This window comes from Chrysemys picta, chromosome 9 (genome assembly GCF_011386835.1).
Source record: "Chrysemys picta bellii isolate R12L10 chromosome 9, ASM1138683v2, whole genome shotgun sequence".
Taxonomy (NCBI): domain Eukaryota; kingdom Metazoa; phylum Chordata; order Testudines; family Emydidae; genus Chrysemys; species Chrysemys picta.
The window spans coordinates 5,009,034-5,030,370 of NC_088799.1; the positions used below are offsets into that span (position 1 = coordinate 5,009,034).

The window sequence follows — 21,337 nt, forward strand, 5'->3', positions numbered from 1 at the left end:
TCATTCCTTGTGCCAAGAATATGGCTCAAACTTCCTTAAACTACCCCTGAGCTCTTGCCAAACACCCTTGTTTTCCAGGAGGCCATTTCTTTCTGGCCCCAACCCCCCACACTACAGCCCCAAGCTGTGTTTCCTTGGCAGGTAGAAAGCACAGTGGGACGTAAACAAGCACCTGGCAGGGTCCATCCACAAACACACGTGTGTGCTCAGCAAACCGCAGCACACTACCTGCGACTGCGCGGCCAGTGACACCTTGAAGCTCTGATTCCTCTCTCTGCTATGGAGGCAGAGTGGAAAGAGTGAACCAGTCCCAGGGCTGCATCTAGAAAGTGTCAGGTCTTACGGGAAAACGAAAAACAAAACTGCTGACTGAGTTAACACTTCACCCCCGCTGCCTCCACGTCTTCTGTGCTGTTCTGATGCACTCAGCAAATATCGCCTGGGCTCACTATTAAAAGCAAATGGCTGATGCTTATCAGCGCTCTTTCAGTTTGGTGACTTGGCCCCAGCCCACTTGCTGTACAGTATTCAGGTCTGAGTCTACCAAGCTTAGCTCATGCAAGAACCCGTCATGACTTGGCTCTAAGGAGGCTGTTCACACACACTCAGGCGGGAGTGGAGCAGCAACATCCTCAATCCGGTTTGAGACCAGACCGCGCGATGTTGCAGGCGCTTTGGAGGTCAGGCACAGGATTCAAAATGATCTTGACAAAGTAGAGAATTGGTCTGAATTCATCTAGATGGAATTCAACGGAGACCAGTGCACTTAGGAAGGAAAAAGCAAATCCACCACTACAAAATGGGGAATATCTGGCTAGGTGGTCGTACTGCAGAAGAGGAGCTGGGGTTCTAGTGGCTCACAGATTGAATATGAGTCAACAGTGTGAGGCAGTAGTGAAAAAGGCTCGTGTCATTCCGAGGTGTATTACCAGGAGTGTTGTAGGTAAGACACAGGAGGTAATTGTCCTGCCGTACTCAGCACTGGGGAGGTCCCAGCTCGGGGACTGTGTCCATTTCTGGGTACCACACTTTCAGAAAGACGTGGAGAAATTGGAGAGAGTCCAGAGAAGAGCAACAAAAACGATAAAAGATTCAGAAAAGCTGACCTATGAAGGAAGGTTAAGAAAACAGGGCACATTTAGTCTTGAGAAAAGAAGACTGATGGGGGACCTGATAGTCTTCAGATATGTTAAGAGCTGTTCTAAAGAGGACTGTGATCAATGGTTCTCCATGTCCACTGAAGATAGGACAAGACATAACGGGCTTAATCTACACCAAGGGAGATTTAGGTTAGATATTAGGAAAAGCTTTCGAACTCTCCGGGTAGTTAAGCTCCGGAACAGGCTTCCAAGGGAGGTTGTGGAATCCCCGTCATTGGAGGGGTTTAAGAACAGGTGGGACAAACACCTGTTAGGGACGGTCTAGGGTTACTTGGTCCTGCCTCGGCACAGGGAGCTGGACTTGATGACTTCTCGAGATCCCTTCCAGCCGACGTATCTATGATTCGATGAATGTCCAAGTGGGCTCTGTGGCCCTAATCCTACCAGCTGACCAGTTCTGAGAGAGCTCACAGCCCCAGACACCCCGCACTGGGTGGATCCCCAAACCTGCCCTCTCGCGTGAGCCAAGGATTTGTAGGATGTAACCCTCTCTGGGAATTTGAGGTTTCTTGGGAACTCAGTCAATGGTAAGAAAAAGACACCGATGAGCAGCACTCAATATGCATGAGATATTGGTTATTACTGATCATTTCCTAGGCGGGGCGGTGAGTTATACGGGCCCGTGGTGCCCGGGCTCCAGCAAATTCAGGGCCCGGGGGCCCGGCTCCACCAATGTTCAGGGCCGGGTCCCTCCCCCAGCCCCACCTGCTGCCCCCGCGCGCCTCCCCAGAGTGTCCCCCGACCCCACCTGCCGCCCCCGCGTGTGTCCCCCGAACGTCCCTGCCTGCCCTGGGCAGCGGGCGGCTGCCCCCTGCAGCTCTGCACTGCGCTCCGTCGCCGGCCGCTGCCGGCTACAAGGGGCAGGCCGAGGCGGATCCTGCACCTGCGGAGGGAGGAGGGGAACAGGTGCGTGACAGCCCCCGCCGCCAGCAGGCGACTCCGAGTTGACTCGTTGACTCCGAGGAGGGAGGCTTATCCTGGCTGGACCTCCTGAGCAGCAGCCTGGGGGCACTTGGGTGAGTGTTGTGCCGGGGGGGGGCCTGGGAGGGGGCCCCCCTCCCGCTCTCCCCAAGAGCTCGCTGCTGCTGGCGGGGAGAGGGCTGGGAGGAGTGCTCCTTTCTGGCCCCCCACCCCAGCCCCGGGGCAGCCTGCCTGCTACACCCCGAATTCCTCAGTCCTGGCCCAGCCCCACACCCTGCACCCCCTGCCACACCCCAATCCTCTGTCCCAGCCCAGAGCCTGCACCCAGCACCCAAACTCCCTCTGAGAGCCTGCACCCCACACCTCCTTCTGCACCCCAACCCTCTGCCCCAGCCCAGAACCTGCACCCAGCACCCAAACTTCCTCCTAGAGCCTGCACCCCACACCTCCATCTGCACCCCAACCCTCTGCCCCAGCCCCGAGCCTGCACCCAGCACCCAAACTCCCTCCCAGAGCCTGCACCCCAAACCCCCTCCCACACCCAAATTCCCTCCCAGAGCCTTGGGCAGCTCTGTGGGGGGGGGAGACTTGGACCATTCTGGGCACCACCAAAAATTATACAAACCTGCCACCCCTAGGGATGTTCCTAGGGCTGTGTAGTCAGTTTAGTTCACCGGCATTTCGGTTCCCTGGAATGTCTTTTGTCTTCCAGTGTTGGTTTCTGTGCACCTTTTGTGGACTCCCTTGCCCTGCGAGCTGTACAGACACAGGACAAAAAGACACCCCCAGCCCCAGCACAATCTCCAGCCTTTTCCTCGCCACGTATCAGTCCAGAAGCAATAAACAAAACTGAAGATAAAGTTAAAGCTTCTTTTTATTCACAAAGACCTTCGACCACTTCAGTGTAAACTCCCGGGGCCTGATCCCCTGTTGCCAAAGCTAAGGGCAAAGCACCCACTCAACAGGATCAAGCCCTCAGGTTGACTGTGAACCCCAGGAGTGACACCTTACTGCTCCGACAGCCCCATTGATTCCAGCAGGGCTGGTCGAGAAGTAAGGTGCTCCAGAGTGCTCCGTGTTCTTGCCATCTCCTCCGCCCGTGCACGGGTCGGATTTCCACCTGATTTGGTTTCAATCCAGCTGCATCCAGCTGCAGCTCTTAACTTTCAAGTGCAAATATATGACACTACAGAAGGAAAAAAAACCACATTACAGTACATTTCCCATTAGTCTTTTTAAATAGTTACATGCAACGCAGCTTCTCCCACAAAGCTAGGAGACGCCCCTAGCTCGGTACCGAACAGAAGGAGCAACCTTCTCCTGTCCACTGCACCCAAGAAGACCCACTGATTTCAGCTGGGTGCTGCAGCTCTCGTGACGATTAGAACGCATCAGAGCTGCAATCGGTTTCATAGTATCCGTTTAGACTGCAGCCACTGGCATGCATTCACAAATTTCTCCCAATGTTAAGATTTCTTAGTAGGGTCAAACCCAGCAGGAAGTCAAAAGAGGCAGGTTTGTGCTCCGTTTGGCATGACTGGGGAGCCCAGGAACTGAAATATCAGGGCTGCAGGTCAGCATTAGTTTATCTGTGAGGTGGCAGCTTGTATCCCTCGCCCGTAAGCAAGGCAGAACTGGGCTCCAACAGTCTATGGTAGCATCTTCCAGCAGGTGCCCCTGCATCCACCTTCCAGCCCTAAAGATCCCATCCTTTCCCACCGGTTTACCCTCTCCCATCCTTTAGACCCAGCTTTGCCATCACCATCCTAATGAACGAGGAGGATGGGCAAGGCCTCTCTTTGGAGCCCAGCATCACTGGCCAATAGGGTAACTGCTGAGTGACCCATGACTGTACCTCTTTCCTCCCCTCCCGGCCCCCAAGGGATGGATCATGCGGCCTCTTGCAGCGCAAGAAACCAAGGACCGGGATGAACGTGGCTCTCCGCCACGGCAACACAGGGCTCAAACCACATGTCCATTAGTCCAGATCCTCAAGCGTGTTCTGACTGCACGTCTTCCTTAGCAGCAAACAATTGCTTGCGGCCTGCTGGTGGAGGGAAGGACCCCGATGAAGGCTGCCGTAAAATGTCAGTCATTCGAGCGGCTGTCCGATACGGGGAAGAAGGAGAGTCAGGGGCTGGCGTAAAACCGGGCGCAGCGTGTACAAATAGTGCAGATGCTGCCGCCAGGCCTTCCTGTCCGAAAGCCTCCGAGAAAGCTGTAGAGAGACGACAAACAGAAGGAGAAGCACGGTCGGGCTCCTGACCCATCAGCGGGGCTGCGCTCAGATTTGACAGGTCCTCTGGTGTTTCGTTTTCTTCCCCCTTTCTGGGGTGACAGGCTTCTCTTCAGGGAACACGATGACGGCATATTCTGTGTTGTCAGGTGGGTAACTCTCCACCGAAGCCTCTGTGTGCTCATCCTGCTGGAATTCCAACACGCCATAATCCACCGTGTACGTCGTCACCTGTTCTTTCTGCTGCGCAAACAACAAGAGAGGGCGTTTTTACTAAGAGTCACAGCCACACACTCCTGGCTTCTCTACGTACCCCACACACAGGCAGACGCACTCACACAGATTCAGACCTTTTACGGCCAGAACAGACCACTGTGACCGGCCATTCTGACCTCCCGTAGAGCACAAGCCGTAGGACCTCAACCAGTAATTCCTGCCTCAAGCCCAGAACTTCTCTTTGAGCAGGAGGGTATGTTTTTAAAAGCCTTGATTTACAGATTGCACCCAGCAGGAATTTTCCTCCAGGGCAGATTGGCAGAGGCCCTGAAGGTTTTTTGCCTTCCTCTGCAGCGTGGGGCACAGGTCACTTGCTGGAGGATTCTCTGCACCTTGAAGTCTTTAAACCACAATTTGAGGACTTCAATAGCTCAGACATAGGTCAGAGGTTTGTTACAGGAGTGGATGGGTGAGATTCTGTGGCCTGCGTTGTGCAGGAGGTCGGACTAGATAATCATAATGGTCCCTTCTGACCTTAAAGTCTATGGCTAGGTCTACATTACCCGCCTGAATCGGCGGGTAGAAATCGACCTCTCGGGGATCGATTTATCGCGTCCCGTTGGGACGCGACAATCGATCCCCGAATCGACGCTCTTACTCCACCAGCGGAGGTGGGAGTAAGCGCCGTCGACAGAAAGCGGCAGAAGTCGATTTTGCCGCCGTCCTCACAGTGGGGTAAGTCGGCTGCGATACGTCGAATTCAGCTACGCTATTCACGTAGCTGAATTTGTGTATCTTAAATCGACTCCCCCCTGTAGTGTAGATGTACCCTATGAGTCTATGATACTCGACGAGATGGAGAATCCACCGCCTCCCCAGGTAGGTGGCTCCAGTGGTTAATGACTCTGAATTAAAAACATGCACCTGGCTTCTAGTCTGAATTGGTCTAGCTTCAGCTAAGTAGGTACTTACGGACCGTGATCAAGTTACCTCTTAACCTCCTCTTGGATAAGCTAAATAGATTGAGCTTCTTTAGTCTCTCACTAGAAGGCATTACTAGAGAGCATCCAACTCTATGCAATCAGCATGGCTGTAGTCAAAGTACCTTGCACTGTGATCCCATCAGCTCTCACAACCTCAGAGGATTGGACTTGGCTAGTAACTGGACGTTACTGCAAGGGACGGGGGGTGCTAGTGATTTCGCAGGGAGCTCTCCTCTGTGCGTCAAGGCTGGCCCAGGTGCCCCAGGGTGGCAGTCAGACACACCACGGGTGCCACCTTTGGGGCCTGACATACAATCAAGGTCCACACGCTCCTGGCCCTTTTATCAAAAGGAGGGACGTTAATCCAATTGTCCCGGCCCAACTCCAGCTCAGAGAATTGCTTTCTCCCGCTGGCTGTTTCCAATGCAATATTCTTCGCTGTGCTCTGGGGCTGCCGAGCATGGACACCACATTAGCGATCCGTATCAGAAGTGTTTGTGTCACTGCTCAGAGAGCTTGGGGGCTATTTGGAGACAAAAGGGGCCATACAAACAGACAGTCACTCCATTACGATTATTGATAATAACAATCCATTGCCTGCAAAGCAAAGTACTTCAGCTGCATCTAAGAGTCTTTCATTCTGTTTCTTTTCTCTCTCTCTCCTTTCTCCCGGTGGCACTGGCCCGTGAAGGACTCGGACTGGGCTGTGGGGACGGGTGAGGAGCTGTGGCATTGTGCAGTTCTGCCTGCCGCCCTGGCATGGATCTGGGCACTTGCTACTAAAGATCTGACAAGCCCAGGTTCTTTCCTGCCAGCCGCACGTGAGCGACGGGGAACTTACCAAGAGTGCGTTTTCACGTTGTGGTTTCTGCTGCCCTGCAAAGTAACACATTTGGTTAGACCAGGCACAGGAGCTGGGCTGCAGCGAACATCACAAGGGGAGTGGGCGTCAGAGTTAGCTCTGCTTCCCGCGGCATTGCAGCTCCCTGCAAACGACTCTGGGGCTGCACAGACTCCTGCCCTCAGCAAGATCCCACTGGAGGATGTGCCGACATCCACCGATCCAGACATAGGTCCCCAAAGCTCCCCTCAAAGCCAGCGGGAGAGTCACTGGCACACGGACTGCAGGGCTGGGCCTGGCATTCTGGAGCAGAGGCCCACCGTGGGGAGAATCGTGCCCTGTTTTTCTACTCCAGCGCTCCAATCGTGAGCAATTGATCACTAGGGCCTGACCTGATTCTGCTCTATTCAGGTTCTTCTCCCATGTGCACGAGTGAGGGAGCTAAGCTCCTGGATCCCAGCCACCAGCCCAGGTATCCAGACGGGGAGAGCTCTGCTGGGACTGGTGGGCTGGAATCACCTCACAGGTCTCTGGGCAGCAGCCGGGAGTCTCCCTGGCCACGCTGCACTCTCAGTTTCTGGTAGCCAGCAGCCAGCGTTCTGCCGGCCTAGTGGAGAGACCAGCCGGTGGATACACAATAAATGCGCCCCCGCTCTGCTAGCCAAGGCTGCAGCAGGCTCATCGAGTCCGGCTGCCGCTGGACGGAGACAGAGCGCTGCACTGAGTGAGCCGGCCAAGCCTCGTCTGGGGACCCTGCACTCACACAGCCCTGCCCACCGTGGGCTCACTAAGGCCAGGCCTGAGGAAGAGGAGCATGGAGGGGAGCTCTGGGAGGCATGACCCTGCTCCAGTGGGAGGGCACCCACCACACCTTCTCTTGGGGCCCCACAGACAGCTCCACAGGCCACGGCCCCACCCAACCCAGACAGGGGCTGGGGGCTCACTGCCCTTTACATGGGGGCTCCAGGCAGGGGGAAGGCTCCTTGTACCGTCCCCACCACTGGCCCTACAATGGGCCGAGCCAATCTAATGCGGGGTTGGGGGAATGTCAGAGATTTGGGGCCCAAGCCTGGGAGGCGCTGAGCACCGGCCACTCCTAGTGAAGCCAGGGGGAATTTCACCCGAGTTAACACCCCGGAAGGGCCCCAGCATTCGGCCCGCCGAGCTCAACAGCACTCAGCACCTCTTGGGATGGAGGCAGAATGGCTGAGCTAGCCGTCCCGTCCACAGCGGCCCTGTCGGGTCAGTCTATACAAGCCTCTGCTCACCACAGTCCCTGAGCACCCCTCCTGCCCCCCACCCTTTTTTCTGCAGCTAGCCTTGGCTTGCCCCCAACGGCAGCACCGGAGGGGAAGGGCAGCAGACTGTCAGGGCCCCGCTCGCCCCTGCCACGACGCACCTCCCGTCCGGCGCGCGGTGATGAAGAGTATGTAGGTGATAAGCCCCAGCAACACGGCCCCGGCGATGATCAGGCCAATGATGACTGGCACTTTAAAGTCGCCCACCAGGTCGTCAACAGTCACGTTGGGAACGGTGGTGGTCCATCCGTCTAGGGAATTGCAAATAAAAAAGAAGAAACGTGACAGTCTCTGTAAAATACAAAGCAAACCACGTCCTCTCCTCCAGCACGACGTCGCTGGAGTTAACAGCTCTTAAGGGAGCCCTACAGCCATTGAGTTTTGTGGCATAAGCAGGACTTAACTGGTGTTCCCGGCTCGCACTAGCCCGCTGGACAGAGGTGAATTTCACACCGTTTGTCAGACCTAGCACTGGTGCTGTCGTCACACCGTGGGGTCATATGACGGGACTGCCCGTGATAGCGGGGGAATGGACGCAATGACCCAGCATGTCCCTTCCAGTCCTATCTTCCTAGATCTCTGATTCTCATCTGTACAGTGCCACCCAATCAGTCCAGGCCCCCTGCTTAGCTCCAGCTTCTATCTCATTTGATCAAAACAAGGGCAAGGCAAAACAGTTGTACTCAAAATAACGCAGTGCCCCTTCCCCCATTCGATCCAGTGGTTCTGGGTAATAGGGTCAGTGGGAAGAGGCTCTGGCCCAGTGTAGGACTGTGTAACGAATTGGTGGCCACATATGTACAGGCACCATCCGTCAATATTAGCAGCCAAACCCAGAACCTTTGCACCCGACACACATCTGTATCAGCTGAGATGAGAACATAAGAACGGCCATACTGGGTCAGACCAATGTAGCCTGTCTTCTGACCGTGGCCAATGCCAGGTGCCCCAGAGGGAATGAACAGAACAGGGCAACTATCAAGTGATCCATCCCCTGTCATCCAGCTTCTGGCAGTCAGAGGCTTAGGACACCCAGGACTTGGGGTTGCCCCCCGACCATCTTTACTAATCGCCATTGAGGGACCTGGGAGATACAGGTGTAATCCCATTAGCTGTGTGTAAGTAGGAGGCTGTCAGAGTCACTTGATTGTTTGCCAGAGGGGAACATAGTCACACGGACTAAGGCAATTAGAGCTGCTAGATTGGGGGGGAGGATTTAATTCACAAAACAAATTGAAATGTTTCCATTTCACAGGCTCCAAATGACCTCTCTCTCTCTCTCTCTCTCTCTCTCTTTTTTTTTTTCAAAAACTTTCATGCCAGTTTCAAATCAAAAAGATTCCTGAAGTGGTCGATGACGTTGTTTACTGAGAAACCTGCTTTTGGTGAGCATAAAAGCCCCCCTTCCAACGTGTTTTGGCAAATGAAAGAATGCCGAGAACCATTTCAAGGACCGTTTCTATGTTTTCCATCAAAACCATCACCAAAAACCGTTTTTCACAACATTTTTCCTTTCTGAAAAAGGCCACTTTTGACCCCCCAAAATAGGTTTGAAAAGTTTCATCCAGCGCTAAAGTGAAGGTAGTGCACTCTGACACAGCAGGGGCACTGGAACAATTTGTATAGTGGGGGTGCTGAGAGCCATTGAACCAAACTGTGAACCCTGTGTATAATGGAAACCACTTGAAGCCAAGGGGTGGGGGGTGGGGGGGCTGCACACACACACACACACACCCCTAGTTCCAGCACCTATGTTACGCAGTGAGCTCTGTGGGGCAGGGACCAGCTTTTTGATCTGTCTGTACAGCGCCTAGCACCATGGGGTCCTGGCCCATGATGGGGGCTCATCGGCGCTTCCATAAGAACAGATAATAATAATAATAGTCCCTGCTCGTCCCATGCATCTTAGATCTACAGGAGTTCAAACTCCACCTGCAGTACCCTTTTCTAGTACAGCTGCATAAATACAGACATCAGGGTTGTCAGGGGCGTGAGTCTTCGGCATCTAAAACATGCAACTTAAAGGAGCTGGGCTTCAGTGGAAGAGCGAGAGATGCTTATGGACTCGGGCTTCCACCTCCCTGTTGACTGTGGTGTCGGGACGTACGCGGCCATGGGGGAGAGGTCCTTGCAGCGGCAGCAGATAATTAGCTGAGGTGGGACAGTAAAATAAGAAAATATCCATGGCCGAGTGACTGCTGCCGGGTAAAATGCCACGGTTTATTACTTTCTGCAGCATCGTAACTGTGCACCGGGTGCTTGATGTGGGTCAAGCTCTCCCCCACCAACTTGCTTTCAGTTACCTGCAGGGAGCCCAGTGGGGCCTGCCCCAGCACAGATTTGGCCTTGATTCAGGTCAGCTGCTGGGAAAGTGGCCATGTGGTTTGTAAACGTCACACCAGAGACAGTTACTACTTTCACTCTGGCCAGGAAATCACACATTACAGCGTCTAGCCCTGGGGGCCCTGGTCCCAGAGTGGTGCCTTTGGGTGCTACCGTAATATATTGGTTGGAAAGAGGAGCCCGACATAGCCCCTGCAGAGCAGCAAGCGAAGGCTCTGGCTGACCCCTGGCAGAAGCGACCTCCACAGCGAGAGATGCTGATTGATTTGAGCAGCTGGGAACCGCCCATTCTAACCTAGCTGGTTAGGGCATCAAGGGGTGGGGGGAATTCTGGCCTGGAAATATCACTCAGCCCACAGACCAACAGAGCATTGTAGCAAATCTTCAGCCGCACTGCGTCACGCAGACGCCTGGAACTTCCCCGCAGCTTAGCCTCTCCCGCTCCAAACACACAAGCCCCTACCCCCAGAGCTAAAGCAGGGTCTATGGCACACGGCTGGGCGCTCTGAGCCCCTCCAGCAGAGGGCTGCGGTAGACACGCGTACAAGCTGGTTCGTTATACTGTCTCCGAAACAAACCTGTTTGTTCGTTTGTAACTGTGAGGTTGGACACGTTGCTTTCCATCACTTTACTGGGCGAGGAGAAAGCGATCAGCCCGCAGAAGTACTCGCCACTGTCATTCTTGGTTAGGTCCAGTATCTTTATCTCAACAGAAGAGGTATGGTTGATGAGGGTGAATTTCTCTTGGATTTTAGGTTCATTCCCATTAAACTCGGCAATTTTTTTTGTGTGAGTGGCATTGATCTTTTTGTACCAGTTTAAACTATAATCGAACTGAGGGAAGTTCGCCTTGGAGATATTGCAGAAGAAGCTGGCTGTGTCGCCCACAGGCCTGGATAGCTTCTCCGGGGAAAACGTCACTGTTTCAGAGAAAGGAAAGAAACAAAGAACAGGACACCGTGATCAGCAGGAGATTCATTGATGGGCCTCACGGGCACATTGTACAACCATTATTATTTATTTATTCTCTGTATTACCGGCACATCCAGCAGCCCTAGGGCTGAACCAGAACCCCCCTGCGCTGGGTGCCCTACAAACACAGAACAGACAATGGTTATTATTGATTGTGTGGTAGCACCTAGAGGCTTCAGTCAAGGATCGGGGGCCTGTCGTGCAAGGTGCTGTACGAATTAGTAGAACAAAGGTAGTCCCTGCCCTGGAGTGTTTGGATCTTTGGCCTTTCCCAATCCCCCCACCACTAAAAGCAGAGGGAGGATCCAGCCCCAATGTATGTGCTATCTGACAGCCTGAGAAACCGTTAACCATGGGTATGCTCCAGCGCAGCGAACACTGCTCCCCTTAGACAAAAGGAAATTCAACACTGTTGTGCCTGTCTCACAGGCACTGGGACGCTCTGTGCAGTCCTTGCTGGGGATGCTGCATTCTCAGGCTATGCCCAAGCCTCCTACCGCAAAGCTGCACAGAGAGGCAGTGTGATTCAGTGGGTAGCGCACTAGACTGGGACTCAGAAGAGCTGGGTTAAATTCCTGGCTCAGCCACTGGTGGGTTGGGTGGCCTTGGGCAAGTCACTTGCCTCAGTTTCCCCCTCTGTAAAATGGGACTAATGGTCCCTCTTTTTTAAAGGGCTTTGAGAGACCAACCGATAGAAGAGTGTTGTAAAGCCTGGGGAAGATGAAAAGTGCTGCACATGTGTAATTAATTGTTTAATTTAGTACTGACTCATTATTATCAGGCAAAAACGTGTGGTGAGTCTAAGTGGTGATTACTGCTCTGTCTCCTCCATGTGCGTGCAGAGCAGCGACCAGAATTTAAAGCTAAAACATTTAGCATAGGTTCTTGTCCTTGTTTGTCAGCAGTATGGGGCCCACGCAGAGTCTAGGAAATTCACAAGGGCTTCACCTTCCCCTACCTCATTGGCCGCTGGCTGTTCTGAAACCCTCTGGGCACTGAGGGCTTGGAAACCTCCCGGAGAGCTCCATGTACTGCAGAGTTCCCGATGAGTGGGCCGCACTCGGGTGTCTCAAGCCAGGCCCTCAAAATCTCTAGTCACTTTGGCAGATCTTTGCCGGAATTAAAAAGTATGTATTACCCGTTTGTTGTGTCTACCTTCTCAAGTGGAAGCTCTTTATCTGTATGTACCACATGGGACTAAATACAAAGTCCTGCTGGCCAAACTCCATTGAAATCAATGGGATCTTGACAGCAAAGGGTCTGGTGTTGGTGCTAAATAACTAGCTAACGTTTAATCATTGGTAATAACTGTTCTATTAAATGTTTATACGGGGCCCAATTCGGCTCTCGGTTGCACCCACTTGACCGCAGAGGAACTTCCAGCTGTTTCATATGAAAATTAGGATCTATTTTTATACCATGTTAGTCATCCTTTCTGTGGCTGATTTTGCCTCTGAAAGCCAGCAGGTGAAACTGACGCAGAGTCGATTTACAGGGTGGGGTGGGGGCATAACTGATTGTGTACCTGATTCAAATCAGGGTGCGTGAAGCTACCCTGCCTGCCTTGAGAAGCCCGCGTGGTTAGTTGGAAAGGTACTCATGTTGCCTCATTTGTCGCTCTCTGTCACCTCTTCTCTTAGCCGGGTGTTGAAGGGGTAATAACACAATCAACTCTGTAGCAACAGACTGATGGCCTAGCCTCCGAATTCTGGGTCGTTTCGTGTCTGTGCTCAGCCTGTGGCACACCCATTGACATCAGCTGCATGGACCAGGCCAACGATTGAGGGTGGAGTATGGCCTATGGCATCACCGCAGGACTGAGGCAAGTGATGATTCAAGGGTGCAAAGACGGAGACAGTGGACTCTAGCTCATACACAGAGACCCCCTAAGGCCAAGGCTTTCCAAAGTGAATAGTTATTTTAGGCGCCTGACTATAGACACCTTCAAGGGACCTGATCTTCAAGTACTGAGCTGCCCGACCCAGAGAACTCTCATGGCGGCAGGCCACGGCATGTCAGGCATATCTGCCTCAGTTTCCCCCTTAGGTAACCCAAGTGCTCTACACCAGGCTCTCTTGCTTTAATAATACCCTTCCTTGGGGATAGTTCATTACAAAAACATGATGCAAATAAGTCCGTAACCCCAAGTCCCAATCACTATCCATTTCCAATACGCAGTATAAGCCGTCTTTAAAACTCAAGAAATCTCATCCCTCAATGCCCATCTAACACAGCCCGGCACCTTGGACCAGGCCCGAACTCTCTGTAAGTCCTTGTCTTTTCCTCTGACTCGGGACAGCCACCCCAGTCCTTCTAATTAGACTGTAACTCTGCTCTTCCCAGCGGGAACCCCTCCCAGCCGAGCATCCGTCACTCCCCCTGACCCTCTCCCAGTTCCTTGGGGTCCAGTGCTCTAGCCCTGGAGATAGCAACAGTCACCTCTGTTGCTCTCCTGCCTTCTCCCAGGTCCCAAACACGCCGTCTCTGGCAGCTCCCATCTCCAGCCTTCTTCTGCTGCCTCTGTCTCACCAGGTCTTTCTTGCACCGGGACTGTCACGCCCCAGTCCCAGGGGACTCTAGTAGTCAATCCCAGGAATCTTCCTGCTTCTGGCCTCTCTCCCTATTCCCAGTGAGTACCCCACATCTGTTCTCTCTCTTCCCCTTTCCAGACTGACTCTGTGTCCTGATTCACCCAGGGGCCCCACGGGCCTCCTCTTATAGCCCACTGGGGCCCGCTGGCCCAGCACAGGTGCACTGGCCCTGCTCCTTAAAGGTGCACTGCCCCCCCGCCCCAAATCTTGGCCTGTATCCATTACTGTCACCTTGCTTGCCTCACCCACCCACTGCTTCTTGCCTTAGCCTCAGCCTGCATTAAGGTCTTTCCACTGAATAGTTGCGTAGGGCCCAGCAGAAGGGGGACGGCTCTCTGACCGTGTGTTCCTAAGCACTACTGCAACCACAGCGACACCAACCGTAATCATCACCATCATTTTAAATAAAGTGTTGACTGTCCCCATCTGCTCCCGTCCCCTGCAATCATTAATAACCTGTCTAAAGTGCCTCGAGGGATCGTCCCGAGGGATCAAAGCAAGAGCTGAACCTCCAGGGGAACTACAGTCCTCAGCCACTCCCCTGAGATTGCCGGCAACCGTGTCAGACGTGCCCCCTAGGCCCTGGACTGAGACCACCAGCTCCTTTCCGTGAGGCCACCCAGCTGCTGGCGGACAATGACCAGCCTGTGACTGGAACTCGCTGCCTAGCAGGGAAAGGCTCCATCCCTATGGGAGCTCCCCTGGGACAAAGTGGGAATTTTTTGTAACATGAAGCCTATGTGTGCCTCAGTTTCCCCCTATGTTAGGCACTGCTACCCAGCAAAGGGGAAAGAATTAAGTTGGCTCTCAGGACAGACTAAGAGACATAGGTGTCGCCGAGCTGTCTGAACAAACTGCATGGCTCATTCAAAGAACTGGCCGAGGCCAAATCATATCAATGGAAAATGCGAGAAGACAATGGAAAACCCCAATGGGCAGAATACTCACACCTAGCAATCAATGACCCGGACGCTCCTGTCGCCTAAATACGAGCGACACCCACCCATGTGCCCATCGGCAAGGAGCTGCCCGTTCTGGTCTTGGCTCACTAGTGTTTATCAGCTGGGCATCCGTGCACGAGGGCTGTGAACTCAGCATGGCCCGGCCTGGAGAACAAAGGGCTGAGAGGTGACTGGCAGGGAATAAAGAGCTGGTTTCTGGCTCTCTGTGATGCTGGCAGACCAGGTGCCAGCTCATGCCAGGATCCCCAGGCCTGACAGATACAGGGCTGGAACCATCTGGCTCCCCTGGGTGTTAGGATCATTAAAATGGGTGTAAGAATGATAAGAATGTGTTTAGACGTTATTGAATGCTGGTGACGTGCTGCCTGCATTCATCTCACTTATAACATCTGTACCCCATAGTGTAAGGCAATGTTTGTATTGTGAGCCTCTTTGGCTGTGTAAATCACCAGACAGGAAGGAGACATGAACTAGTATCAAGTGCTGATCTCTAACAGAAGGTGTTATGCCCTGCCCAACTATTATCATTAAAAAGGGCAAACGGCTCAGCTGTCCTGCTCTTCCCCCCCGCACCCTGCATGACGAGGAGTCATGCAAGGGAATTCCTCCCATCAGCTGAGTTTGCAGCCCCGAACATATGGCAGGAGGGCGATAAAAACCCCAAAGAGAAGGAACGGACTATCTCCATGCTGCTTGGACTCGGGGGGACAAGGTTTTTATGCACAAGCAAGAGATGCCCAGTGCTTAGCCTGGGGTAGCCCTAAAGGACATAGAGAGCTTGCTTTTATTATCTTTTGAAACTTAAGATTGTAACCCATTTGTTTGCCTGCTTTAACTGTGTAAATAACTCTCCTGTTTCCTTTACATATTTAATAAATCTGTACGTAGTTTATTATGGGATTGGCTACAAGCATTGTCTTTGGTGTAAGATCTAAGGTGCAACTGACCTGGGATAAGTGACTGGTCCTTTGCGTCTGAAAGTAACCTGAATGTTGCTAAGTATCAGAGGGGTAGCTGTGTTAGTCTGAATCTGTAAAAAGCAACAGAGGGTCCTGTGGCACCTTTGCGTCTGATGAAGCGGGCATTCACCCACGAAAGCTTATGCTCCAATACTTCTGTTAGTCTTAAAGGTGCCACAGGACCCTCTGTTGCTTTTTACTGAATGTTGCTGTGATTCTTAGTGTAAGGGACCATCCATCACAAAGGCAGGGTGGTGAGACAGATCGGAGAGCCCCAGGGGACCGTCGGTGATTCCATGTTAAGGCTGTTATGGTGCCTGAGGGGTTTACACTTGGCACTTGGTGGGTGAAATCTAAGTATAGAGCTCACAGCCAGCTTGGGATTTGTGCCCTGCTTCCTGGCAGTCTGCCCTGACGTTGATACTCACGTCTCATGTCATGGTAGGTAGCCTTACACTCTCTCCTGGGACTGACTAAGGAAGTCAGAAAGAGACAGAGCCTGGAAATGGAGCTCACTACAGCTTGGCTGGGGAATTGCTCTGGCTTGACCAGAATGGCCGACACCTTCACCTCTATTTCTTTGCGCTAACCCAAGGACTTCTCATGCGGTGTCCAGGTGACTAATAAATCCTACGCTGCTTGAGTAAAATAAAAAAAAATTAATGGAGATATCCTGTCTCCTAGAACTGGAAGGGACCTTGAAAGGTCATTGAGTCCAGCCCCCTGCCTTCACTAGCAGGACCAAGTACTGATTTTGCCCCAGCTCCCTAAGTGGCCCCCTCAAGGATTGAACTTACAACCCTGGGTTTAGCAGGCCAATGCTCAAACCACTGAGCTATCCCTCCCCCTAACAGCCACTGCAAACACGAGGTGAGGTGAACTAGTCCCTGAGGAGGGGACCAGTCCCGACCAGGAGTCTCAGGTGGACTCGCTGAGCAGAGTTCCTGGTGTGAAACAGGAGTGCTGGAGCCAAGTAGCTCAGTCTAGGAAGCAGTCAGGCAGCATGGCCAACACTGAAGGAAGAGTGGGACCCCGTGGGGGGTCTGGCACATTAAAGGGGTTCCTCCCAGAGACTGTTCAAAAGCTGGGACAACTTGTTCGACGCACTTGTGCAAGGATGCCCAGCTGATAAACACTAGTGAGCCAAGAACAGAACGGGCACTTCCGTGCAGATGGGCACACTGGTGGGTAGTGCTCGTATTTAGGCTACAAGAGTCTACAGGGCTGCAGCCATTTGCAGCACGTCTCTAGGGACCTTAACGTTAACCCGGCCATTAATTAACATTTGACATGACCTATTTTATGATTGTATTTTAATTGCTTATGAGCATCATTGGCAAAATCCTGGAGGAGGCAATGGCTTTATATACACAAGGCCAGACTGTGAACCCTTTACTTCCATTGACTGAAGTTAGATTCAAGCTAGATTCATTGGGAGGAAGAGGTTCACAGTCCGCCCCACAATTATTATCATTAATTACTGATAATAAACTTCTCGGGCACTTTCCCCAATAAATCTCTCTATCCAGATTAGAGCTGGTCTTGAGCCCGGCTAGATGGCAGTGTTTGAAATCCAGATTTTTGACTTGAGCCCCTTACTCACACAGCTTGAGAGATAGACGTTAAATTAATGGTCATTCCGATTTCCCAGGAAAAAGCAGTAACAGGGCGTTTCTCTCACCAATTACAAGCGCCAGTGATCCGAGCTGACAATCCCCTTGAAAGCCCCAGAGATTAATAAACATATAAATCCCTTTTATTAAACACAGAAGATCAAAACCTCCTGGGTCCAATCCTGGATGCTGGCACACAATTCCCTCCGCTTCTGTGGAAATTTCAGAGAGGCAAGGAAGTTTACAGAAGTTATGAGGCTTCCTTACGAGACAGGAGATTAGAAGGACAATTGGTCTGATGCGACGCGGCATATCCCCTGGTTATGAATAAATGACTAAGGACATTCAAGATGAGAAGAGACAACTGGGGAATCATTGCAGATTCCCATAGTGGGCTCTTTGGGGCAAGGGTTGTCCTTTTGCTGTGATGGTGCCACACTTAGCACACTGGGATGCTGGTCCATGACTGGTGCTCCTACTGCTACGGTAACACACACATCGTAATAATCATTAATACGTAAGCAAAGGAGTTTGTTTGGGTTTTGCACTGCTCAATAGGTTTTCATTTGTGTGGTTGGATTTTATCTGACTTAGAAAATATTAGGCAGGTTTGGGGTTTTTTTTTTTTTTACAAAATGCTGTTTGCGCTGAATGCAGCAGGCAGAGGACTTTAGAACCCGACACTGCTTTTTTTGAACTAGTTCTAAAACAAAATCCAGAAATTGCTCGTTTCCAGAACTCGTTTTACCACATTTCGAACCCACTCAAAAACTCGTCACAGCTGGAGGTCCTTTGGGCTCTGCCAGATGTGAATTCTGTGACTTTGATTTCATTTCTTTTTCCCTTCGCTCAGCCTGAAAGTCAGACAATGACTGTCAGGCCAGAGTCTTTATTGTCCCCGTAGCACAGGATGCCAGTCACTTACAGAGGCAGATTTTTGTTTCATTTTTCTCCCCATGGCATTTTGACCGGGCTCGTCACCTACGGATCTCAGAGTGCTTTACAAGTGTGGGTACATCTCGTTAACCCCCTTTTGCTGTTGGGCCCCCCCGGGGCACAAAGACAGGGCGTGGCCTGGCCACACATCAAGTCCGGGGCAAAGCAGGCACAGAATCCCGGGTGCCCTGACTCTCAGCCCCATGCTCTGTGCCAGCCCACGCCACGTTCCATTTTCAGAAGACCCCCTGAACAACAATGGATTCAGGGCCTGAACCCCAGAGATCAGGCCCTGAATGAAGGGAGGATTGGGGGTCAGGGGCGGGGCGAAACTCCAGAAAGTTTTGCCAAACCCAACTTTTAATATGATAACACATCTAGCCGTTCCACTGCCCCACCGCGCGACTATTTGCTTCCCCTTTCACTATTTCAAACTAAGCTGTGATGGGGGCTGGATCGGGGCCCCGCATCCACACCAAACATTTGCGTTTGTTTCTATCCTGGGGGCTCTTCCCGGATGCTGGCGGCCTGGGCATTTCAGGTCCAGCCTTTGGCTTTCCTGCCTTCTCACTGCCAGGGCTATTTCCACCGCTCGCACGGCTCTAAGCCTAGCAGACGCTCCCCGCCGGGCGTAAGCCGCACCGCCTTTGTGTTCAGGATCACGCCGCCCAGATACATACCAAGCTGGGAGAGCAACAGCGCTGGCCTGCAGGTCAGCAGCACCGCACAGATGCCGACCACGATCACGAGCATCGTCCCTGGCGTCGCCTTCGAGGGGCCGGGAGCTCTCTGGGGGTCGGCTTCCTCCCTGGCACGTGCAATGCACCAATCAGGATCCAAGCTGCTATGCCTGTGTTGCGTGGCAGGAGGACGCTCCGGGGGCTTGTGTCCTGGCCAGGCCACCTCGTGCCTCGCGTCCCAGCAGCACTGTTCCCCCGGGGGCTGCACGGCGGCCGTCGACTGACTGCAGCCGAAGCAGAAGTGGAAATGAAACGTACCCATCTCGGCTTGAGAGGGAAACCCTCCCTGCCACCCGCCCCCGTTTTTCCCCCCCTCCTCCTCCGACACAGCTCGACAGCTGCGCCCGACCCTGCTCCCCCGCTCGGCAGCCAGGAGCCTCAGCGGGTTCCCACGCGCCAGTCACCCGCACAGAAGAGAAAGCGGCATCAGCAGAACGTTAGGGGTCGGAGGCACGAGACCACAAGTGAAGGGGGAGGGGGCCCTGCGCCGCATTTCCTTTGCCACACACTTGACGTCACCCACAGGTTGCTCCTGCCAGGCAAACTGCTCTGTGTTTTCTGCTTGTGGCTGGGGGAGCGCTTATCTCTGTATTAGTTATTCTGACTCTTTATAGGGCTGGTGACAGCTCCCGGCCTGACAGCCCCAGAGACGGGACTCCTCTTTTTATCCAGACAGCAAGTACATCACACTTCCCCTAAGCCCCCACCAGGTCCCCTCAGCCTTTGCCCTTAAGTGGTCACCTCTAGCGGTGGAAAGGGTCTCTCGGCCCCCACGGTCTCCATTTGCTCCTTGGCTTCTCAGCTGAGATTCCCAACCGGGGCATTAGCTAGTGCCCATGGCTTGAGATGGGGACACTTATCGACGGGGAACTGGAGTGAGGCCACCAAACTCAGTTCATGAAGGCCGAACAGCCATTAGATGGCATCCATTTTGATTCATCACCCACCTAGCCTGGATTCAGACCTACAATTCACAGGCCATTATCAATCCGCTGAGTTATCCAGGGAGAGAGAGAGAGACAAAGAGAGAGAGAGCGAGATCTTCATGACCTGAGACTGCCAACAAGAGTACCAGTTTCTGCCCACACTCAAGAGCTTGAAGTAGATGATGATGGTAGATTTTTCTGCAATCTCATCTCCCAGACTATAACTGTCTAAAATGAAAAGGACTAAAGATAAATGTGATATCCAGAAGGTGCTTCCCCCACACACAAGGGAACTGTATACAGAAAATCTTAAAGCCAGTTTGGCAAGGAAGAGGGCTAGAGGACAATTAGATACCACAGTGCGAGGGGCCGTAGAAAAACCTATGACAGATGATTAGATAGATGATCTATAGCACATGAGTCTTTTCCACCTTGACCCACTTTGCTTCTATGTGTCTGCTGTGCTGACTAACATTTGCATAGGAAATCAACTATGATGAAACCGCCCCGTTCTATGGTTCTGCCTGCATCTCTTGAATGGAATCTCATTACGTTTAGAGAGTCTCGGGGGAAAATTCATGATTTGTTCTTGTTTGTCATTGTAATCTGATCAATTTCCGTGCTTGCAGAAATGAACCGGGCTGTTGTGGTTAGCTCAGTGACAGCATTCAAATCCAGCAGCAGGGTGGTCTAGATCAGTGGCTCTCAATCAGGGTACGCGTACTCCTGGGGGTACGCAGAGCTCTTCCCGGGGGTACATCAACTCACCTAGAGATGTGCCTACTTTTACAACAGGCTCCATAAAAAGCACTAGCAAAGTCAGTACAAACTAAGACTTGTTTCCACTGCTCTAGATACTATACTCTCAAATGTGAGGACAATATTGATATTCCAATTGATTTATTTTATAATGATGTGGTAAAAATGAGAAAGTCGGCCATTGTTCAGTGATAGTGTGCAAGGACACCTTTGTATTTTTTATGTCTGATTTTGTAGACATAAGTAGTTTTTAAGTGAGGTGAAACTTGGGGGTACATGAACCAAATCAGACTCCTGAAAGGGGTACAGTCGTCTGGAAAGGTTGAGAGCCACTGGTTTAGATGGCACAGAGGCCAGCCTGCTAATCAGAGATGGGACAAATGGTAAGATTTCAGATCTGGGGCTGGAGTAGATCTAACGTAGGTCTGATGGGATGTTCACCCCACATCAGCCCTGAAAGGGTTAAAGTGGCCCAGAAGAGGCTAATGATCCTTTACAGTTGCACCTGGGGGGAGGCCCAGGGGTTTATAAATTACTAGTTGCTGATGAAGTGTGGGTGGGAGAGAAGGTGGGAAAGGATGATGAAGATAGGAAATTTGCAGTAGCAGGGGGCTGCCTTGTGGAAGCCTGCAGGCACTCTCTGGGCTTAGAGCGGAAAGAAGGAGAGACCCAGGGGGTGAACAGAAGCCCTGAGCTCCTGTCCCTGAGGGAAGGGCGTACCAGAAGGGTGATGGATAAGGAAATGTGATAGAGAATAGTAGGAAGCAGTCCAGGGACACAGCAGCAGGGTTTGGGATGGAGCACACCTTGGCTGTGGAGCATAGGGTCCCTGGGCTGGAACCCAGAGTAGTGGGCATCAGGGACGACTCTATGTTTTTTGC

At 52.4% G+C, this 21,337-nt stretch overlaps 1 protein-coding gene across 1 annotated transcript; it reads right to left on the reverse strand.

The window, feature by feature from the left end:
* Positions 1 to 2,939: 2,939 nt before the first annotated feature.
* On the reverse strand, positions 2,940 to 19,101 carry LOC101943275 (programmed cell death protein 1). Its single transcript, XM_042843964.2, has 5 exons — positions 18,712 to 19,101; positions 10,577 to 10,918; positions 7,757 to 7,906; positions 6,358 to 6,392; positions 2,940 to 4,560 (listed from the first exon to the last, which is right to left on the reverse strand). The coding sequence occupies exons 1-5, from the start codon at positions 19,031 to 19,033 to the stop codon at positions 4,366 to 4,368; spliced, it is 1,044 nt and encodes a 347-aa protein (XP_042699898.2). The 5' UTR covers positions 19,034 to 19,101; the 3' UTR covers positions 2,940 to 4,365.
* Between the last annotated feature and the right edge of the window lie 2,236 nt (positions 19,102 to 21,337).

Bases quoted from the DNA above. Each gene is read 5' to 3' on its own strand.
- LOC101943275 (XM_042843964.2), bottom strand. From the start codon at position 19,033: ATGGGTACGTTTCATTTCCACTTCTGCTTCGGCTGCAGTCAGTCGACG. The intron at 10,919-18,711 runs GTATGTATCTGG...TCTCTGAAACAG, and splicing joins GCTGTTGCTCTCCCAGCTTG to TGACGTTTTCCCCGGAGAAG. The intron at 7,907-10,576 runs GTTTGTTTCGGA...GCAATTCCCTAG, and splicing joins AGTTACAAACGAACAAACAG to ACGGATGGACCACCACCGTT.